At 46.9% G+C, this 7,169-nt stretch overlaps 1 protein-coding gene across 1 annotated transcript; it reads left to right on the forward strand.

Moving 5' to 3' along the window:
- The first annotated feature begins 257 nt into the window (after window positions 1–257).
- cdk9 (cyclin-dependent kinase 9 (CDC2-related kinase)) lies at window positions 258–6,752 on the forward strand. Its single transcript, XM_061263460.1, has 8 exons — window positions 258–395; window positions 574–687; window positions 1,096–1,177; window positions 2,458–2,548; window positions 3,292–3,458; window positions 4,041–4,212; window positions 5,136–5,284; window positions 5,787–6,752. Exons 1-8 carry the CDS (start codon window positions 355–357, stop codon window positions 6,150–6,152), a joined length of 1,182 nt encoding a protein of 393 aa, XP_061119444.1. The 5' UTR covers window positions 258–354; the 3' UTR covers window positions 6,153–6,752.
- The last annotated feature ends 417 nt before the right edge of the window (window positions 6,753–7,169 follow it).

Genomic DNA, 7,169 nt, shown 5'->3' on the forward strand with positions numbered 1-7,169 from the left:
GGCCAGTGAATAGGTTGGAAGGTTGAGAATCCATGTCATATAGACCATTTAAATTAAGAAATGTGAATTATGTCATCATTAACAACAACCAACAGTCTGATTCTATTTTACTGTAGCCAATAGAACATAAATAACGGGTACGTTGTTTGTATAGCCTGGAATAAAATAAATTGTATAATACAAACGAAATTATATGATATTATTAATTGCTTGGTTTGGGCACCGGCCCCCATGTTGAGAACTATTGCACTAGATTAGAGGAATCGCTCGCTGCGTGTCCTTGAGCGTGGGTTCCTTAAAGAACTACAATTCCCATCAACCACTTTGACGCCAAGAGCCGCTCAACAAACAGGGATGCAGCGAGACAAAACTGGAACCTCCGGCGGTGCTGAAAAGTGAGAATATTTTCTTATATAATCTTGTATCCGCGATTTTATTGAGCGTAACAATGGCACAATTCAGTTATCGACATGTTAATGTCGGAAGAAAGCAATAATTCGTTCCAACTAATGCCTAAAGAACGGTGAAATGGCCATGCTGGCTGTGTCGGCTAATGCGTTTCCTTTCCTCCAGGCCCGACCGAGAGGCCGCAATCATGTCCAAATACTACGACGGAGTCGAGTTCCCTTTCTGCGACGAGTTTTCGAAGTATGAAAAGCTTGCGAAGATTGGCCAGGGCACCTTTGGGTGAGTTGATTTGGAAGAAATGGCTACGCGGTGGCCTTTTGTCGCATTACTGCATACACGCTGGGTTCCAACAATGCCGGTTCATCTGGCTAGGTAGCCTACTCAGTTACATGATTAGCTCCGGCTAGCCGAAATCGCTCTTGACTAAGCCAACGTGCATTAGACATTGATAACTTGGCCCCAGATTTATGTGATTGACGAGATCTACTTGTCCTCATTGTGTTGTTCTGAACTGTTAAACTCAGCTGTCTACTGACTTGAAGTTAGTTAATAGGTAGGTAGCTAGCTAGCTAGTCCGTCAGACGTATGATCCGACGTTTTAGCTAGGCTAAACGAACAAGATGCATGAAGGCTCGAAGTTCGACGGAAATGGCATACGTTTGCTGATGTAATTTCCGGCTTCCCCAGGGAGGTGTTCAAGGCCAAGCACAGACAGACGGGGAAGAAGGTAGCCTTGAAGAAAGTTCTCATGGAAAATGAGAAGGAAGGGGTAAGTTGGGGTCTTTTTGAATTGTGTTTCCCAGACTGGATCCTATGGCTGCCGAGAGGCCAGGGTGGATCGTAAAACATGTCAAATATCTTGCTGGGTAGGAGTTATTTCACCCAGTCATTTAAATTACTCAAATGAAACATTACTAATGCTTGAAAAAGAAGATTTTGTTTGGCGCTGATGTCGAATTGGTGGAATTCAACACATTTGTTGAATAATTTGTTGAATAATCATTTAGGTTTGATATGCTGATTTGCTTATAAATCTCTGGACGCAAAATTACACTTGTCTTGGTTTATTAATCTGGGAGATATGGGCTTACAAAGTTTGCACTAATTTGCGTGATTCCATGGCTTTGACTTGCCCCATCTCCACTACTGTAGGTCATAAAGAAATGGTTCTTTTGACTTTATAACTCTTCATCAGCTTTGTCTGTAAACGCATTATGTGCACCCCAAAGCGAAAGGTAACTGAGATATGAGTGATTATAATTTTGAAATCTGATTCGCAAGAAACTATATTTTAAAATAGATAGAATTTTCACCTACGTTAGGTTATAATGTCAACATCATCTCCCTACTTCTGAAGTAGCATCATTTGGTTTTGTATCCCTAATTCTTTACAATGTTGTGCTACACAGTTCAGCAACATATCAATTGTTTTCAATATTATAAGTATTAATGCCCCCAAACAACAGCAATAACCCACAAATGTGTAGCTCAGAGCTGTTCATATAAGCCTCCTGAATGCCACATTGCCGGGCGATGGAAACAATCGAATATCTTTTAATTGATTGATATAGATCGAAAGAAATGTGGGCAAAGTTATCTGACATAACTTCTGGGAATCGCATGTCATCAAAAAATATTATTTGCCGATTTTGATTGCTCCGGCATTAGCCTAAAGCTTCATTGCAGGGATCAGGGCTGAGACCCTCCCTTTGCCTGGGAGTCAGGTGTGAAGACAGTCTGGCCAAACAGTAGCACTAATTACCTGGGAGAAAAGAAAACCAGGGCTGGTTTAATGGAATGCAGTTCTATATCTCCCTGATTAACAATCTGTCTAATTTTGATTCCAGGGATTTCTAAGGCCAAATCAGCTTGCCAAATCTGTGACAGTGCGGTCCAAAAGTGTTCAATTGACATGGAATTACCCATTGCCTGGTTGGTCCCCCTGGATAAAGGGTGTTTGTGTGATGCAGTAACACTTCTGTGCATGCATGCCTGTGGAAGAAATGGGTGACGTAAGCCGTCGCTAACGTGCGTCATTCGTTATGCCAGTTCCCCATCACCGCCCTGAGAGAAATCAAGATTCTGCAGCTCCTGAAGCACGAGAACGTTGTGAACCTTATCGAAATCTGCCGGACTAAAGGTGAGCTAGCTCTCCCCTCAAAACTGCTTACCTCAGAACTGTGTGTTACTGTAGCAGGTAACTATATTCTGGAAAATGACACCAAAGCTCTTCAGTGCAAAGTTACTTAAGCTCTGGGCTCATACTTAAAAGGAAAGAGTAAAGAGCACTGGTCTTGGATCAGGTTTCTCCTGTCCACACCCTAACTGTAAATTATGCACCAAGATGCAACACTGCTCTTAGATCAGCACCAATGGACAAATTGTGCACATCCCTATTTCTGACTATTATTCACGTTGGTGTGTTTGTGTGTGTTTTGTATGGGTGGGGGTGGTAGTGTAATATCACCTGTAAGGAACTCTATTTATAACTCAAAGGTTATGGCTTCAATTCCCAGCTGCAACACTATCATTGTGACCTTGAGAAATATCCAGCCATCTGAATGAATTTAATATAAGAAAAAAAATCTAAATCTGTGTGAGGCACTCTGCTTAAAGCCTGATTTATACTTCTGTGTCGAATCTGCACAGAGGCTACGGCGTAGCCTACGCGTAGTCGCATTCCCTACCCCGTAGGCTACGCAGAGGCTATGACACGTACGTGCATTTCCGGGTGCGGTGCGCATCAGGTTACCCCGTAGCCACGGCATAGGGAACACAGCTACGTGTAGGCTACGCCGTAGCCTCTGCGTAGATTCAGCGCAGAAGTATAAATCAGGCGTAAGACTGCTAACTGTCATAATGAAATCATCTGTTCCATTTCAGCCACCCAGTTTAACCGCTACAAGGGCAGCATCTATCTGGTGTTTGACTTCTGCGAGCATGACCTGGCGGGGCTGCTTAGCAACGCCAACGTGAAGTTCACCCTGGCCGAGATCAAGAAGGTCATGCAGATGCTTCTGAACGGACTCTACTACATCCACCGGAACAAGGTCAGTCTGAGAACCCAGTCCAGTCCAGACGTGTACACCAGCCAGGCCCCTACGTTAGGCCCCTCCAGCCGGGCCCCTCCTGGAGCTCAGGCCGGGCCCTTTATGTGCAGGCTTAATTCCTGCTTGTGTTATTGGGCGTATGTGATTCACAGCTGGAGGTCAGTTTGTGACTCTTCTTTATGAGCAGCCTAGGGTTGGTTAATTTGCCAGTGCGTTTGTTTTCTCCCAGTGCCGACTCCAGGCTAGCCGTTTTTAATCCAGACGCACCTCTTCTCTGATGGCACTCTGGTCTGTTGTGTGTAAAATAGTTGCCAGCTCTCCTGTAGTACTGTGTAGCCTGTACGGTAGCCACTGGCTCTCCTGCGGTAGTGTGTTGCCATTAAGGTGTAAAATAGTCGCTGGCTGTCCTGTAGTACTGTGTGACCAGTAGGGTGTAAAATAGTTACAGGCTGATACATTCACATTTTGGGGAGAAAGGACTGCTGTTAAAAAGTGCATGCTGATGCTGATGCTATAGGCAGGGCATTTGGCACGCAGCGTTCCAGGGGACTGTGGTCTTGATTGGATTTCTTCTTCTCTCAGATTCTGCACCGTGACATGAAGGCGGCTAACGTTCTCATCACGAGGGACGGCGTGCTGAAGCTGGCCGACTTCGGCCTGGCGAGGGCGTTCAGCCTGGCCAAGAACAGCCAGGGAAACCGCTACACCAACCGGGTGGTCACGCTCTGGTATCGCCCCCCGGAGCTGCTCTTAGGTAAGAGATGCTTCACCTTGCATTTAAAGCACTCGCAAGTCCTCCTCCGTTTCATCTTCAGTCTTCCTCTTGCTCCTCAAACCCTCAATCCCCGCTCTGTGGCCCCTGCTCTGTGGCCCCTATCTGGTACCTGGACTGGAATTGACGTGACCTAAAACTGACTCCTTGAAAGAGCGAGGACAAATTTGCTCAATTCCTCCCCCCTCATGTCCTTTCCGTACTTGCATTGCATCCTCTGATGGAGCTATGAAAGGAGGTTAGAAATAAGCCATCGGGAAGAGCCCATCGCCATTGATGTGATGCGTGCGTGTGTGAATAGCTCCCCCTTGTGGGGAGTCATCAGCCTGCTAAACGTGAATTAGTCTGAACGCTTTTATATATCGATATTTGCATTAACAAGTTGGTCTACAGGTGTACATAATGAAGTGGTCGCTGTATGTTTAATTTATATATATATATATATATATATATATAGACGTGTGTATGTGTGCGTGTATATTTGTGTTTGTGTGTGTTGATTTGTTCATGTATATGATTCAGTGTGTGTATAATGTGTGTGGTAATGTGTGCTTTTCATGTATATGATTCAGTGTGTGTATAATGTATGTGGTAATGTGTGAGTTAGTCATGTATATGATTCAGTGTATGTATAATGTGTGGTAATGTGTGATTTATTCATGTACATGATTCAGTGTGTGTGTAATGCATGTTGTAATGTGTTGATTATTTTATGCATATGAGTCAGTGTGTGTATGATGTGTGGTAATGTGTGGTTTATTAATGTATATGATTCAGTGTGTTTATAATGTGTGTGGTATGGTCATGTATATGATTCGGTGTGTGTATAATGTGTAGTAATGTGTGGTTTAGTCATGTATATGATTCAGTGTGTGTATAATGTGTGGTAATGTGTGTGGTTTCAGGCGAGCGGGATTATGGCCCCCCCATAGACCTGTGGGGGGCGGGATGCATCATGGCGGAGATGTGGACCCGGAGCCCCATCATGCAGGGCAACACCGAGCAGCATCAGCTGACCCTCATCAGCCAACTGTGCGGCTCCATCACTGCTGAGGTAGGAGCCAGGCCACACCCCTTCCACAATGTACTGCGTCATTTTAGTCACTGAGACGCTGAAGGCTCCCTACACCTCATTTCCCCAGGCACAAGCTGGGTACTCAATGACAGGAAAATGCTGAGACCTGCAGACATTGTGGCTCTCCACAACATTGTGGCTGTGGCTCTCAATGACATTGTGGCTCTCCATGACAATACTTGCTCTGTTTCCCCATTAATCTTGTTACCAAGATCAGTTTTTGTGCACTTTCTATATTACAGCTGTGCAGGGGCAGAAGTGTTCCTAAATGTCAATGTCAATTTTTTGCCCCCAAAAAAAGCATACGTAAAATAAAAATAATGCAAATATTTATGGTTTCCAATGAAAAGTAGTAAGGGAGACAACCTCCTGAGGTTAAAAAAACAGTTGAGGTGTAACAGAAAGCTCACTCCTTCTGCATTTCATATCAATACTTCTTTGTCCTGGTCTCCATCTCTGTTCTGTCCCTTTGTCTTGCCAGGTGTGGCCCAGCGTTGACAAGAAGTATGAGCTGTACCAGAAGATGGAGCTCCCGAAGGGGCAGAAGCGCAAGGTGAAGGAGCGTCTGAAGGCCTACGTGAAAGACCCCTACGCCCTGGACCTGATCGACAAGCTGCTGGTCCTGGACCCCGCGCAGCGCACAGACAGCGACGACGCCCTCAACCACGACTTCTTCTGGTCCGACCCCATGCCCTCCGACCTCAAGAACATGCTCTCCACCCACAACACCTCCATGTTCGAGTACCTGGCCCCGCCCCGACGCCGGGGCCACATGCCCCAGCAGCCGGCCAATCAAAATAGGAACCCTGCCACCACCAGCCAGACAGAGTTCGACCGGGTCTTCTGATTGGCGGGCCGCGGGAGATCGGTGGACTCGGATTGGACGAAAGTTGCGGGCGCTCTGGTGGCATAGGATCGCTTGCACCCACCTGCCCTTTCAACTGGAAATGTCTTACACAGGTGGAGAATGGCAGCAGACTGATTTTTTTTGTATTCCCCTAACTTTGTTGCCTCTTGCCCGTCATGGGGGTGGGAGTAGGGTGGCTCGTTGACTATGTACCTGTGAGGGTCACTCGTGCCCGTGACTGCCTGTCGCAGAGGTCTGACTCCAGGCCCGTGAGCCTGACGGGACAGCTTCCGAACCTGAGAGAAACTGAGGCAGCCCTGCGTGCACCGTGACGGCCACACCGCCCGTTGCCCTCTGCCCCCAGCGTATCGTGGCTCATTCCGGCAGGTTGTATTGATGAACGCAGGGCTTTCAGGGACCAGCCAAGTAACCCTGTGCTCTGCCTGTTCGTTGGATTTCGTGGTTCCTTTTTTCATTTTAATTTTTTTCTAAATTAATCTTTTATTTTTCTAAATCATGTGGACGCGCCTCGGTGCAGTTATTCGTGTATTTGTGTCTGGGTACGGTACACTAATAAACCATATAGAATTACAGAAAAGCACCCCTCTGTTTCTGTGTCTGGGAGTGTGAAATGATCCTGGATATCCAGCGGGGCCAGATGGCCTGCCTGTGAGAGATCTAATCCCATCGCTGTTCCGTCAGCGGCCTACTGAGAGTGTCCGTGCGGGCGGGTCTCCTGTGCGTGCCTCACTGCCTCCCTGCTTCATCCCGATTGATCCTAACTCGCCGCAGATCAAACGGCTGCAGGGCTTGACGTGGTATTAAATGGGAGTGATCGCTGGGTCTCTGTGTGCCGGGGGGGGCTAGCAGAGTGAGCGTGTGAGCGGTGCCCGGTAAAGTAACTGACCCCACCCGGCTGGGAGTCCGGGGAACCCCGGAGAGGTAGCCTATGTTCTGCAGCACCCACGTAGATTTGTGACGGTTACAACGCTCATTTGTAGCGCTTCTATTGGGCGA

The sequence above is a fragment of the Conger conger genome, chromosome 12 (genome assembly GCF_963514075.1).
Source record: "Conger conger chromosome 12, fConCon1.1, whole genome shotgun sequence".
NCBI classification, from domain to species: Eukaryota; Metazoa; Chordata; class Actinopteri; order Anguilliformes; family Congridae; genus Conger; species Conger conger.

Excerpts from the sequence above, each read along its gene's own strand:
- cdk9 (XM_061263460.1), top strand. The coding sequence starts at position 355 with ATGCAGCGAGACAAAACTGGAACCTCCGGCGGTGCTGAAAA. Across the intron at positions 3,459-4,040 it reads ACTACATCCACCGGAACAAG|ATTCTGCACCGTGACATGAA; the intron begins GTCAGTCTGAGA and ends TTCTTCTCTCAG. Across the intron at positions 5,285-5,786 it reads GCGGCTCCATCACTGCTGAG|GTGTGGCCCAGCGTTGACAA; the intron begins GTAGGAGCCAGG and ends TTGTCTTGCCAG.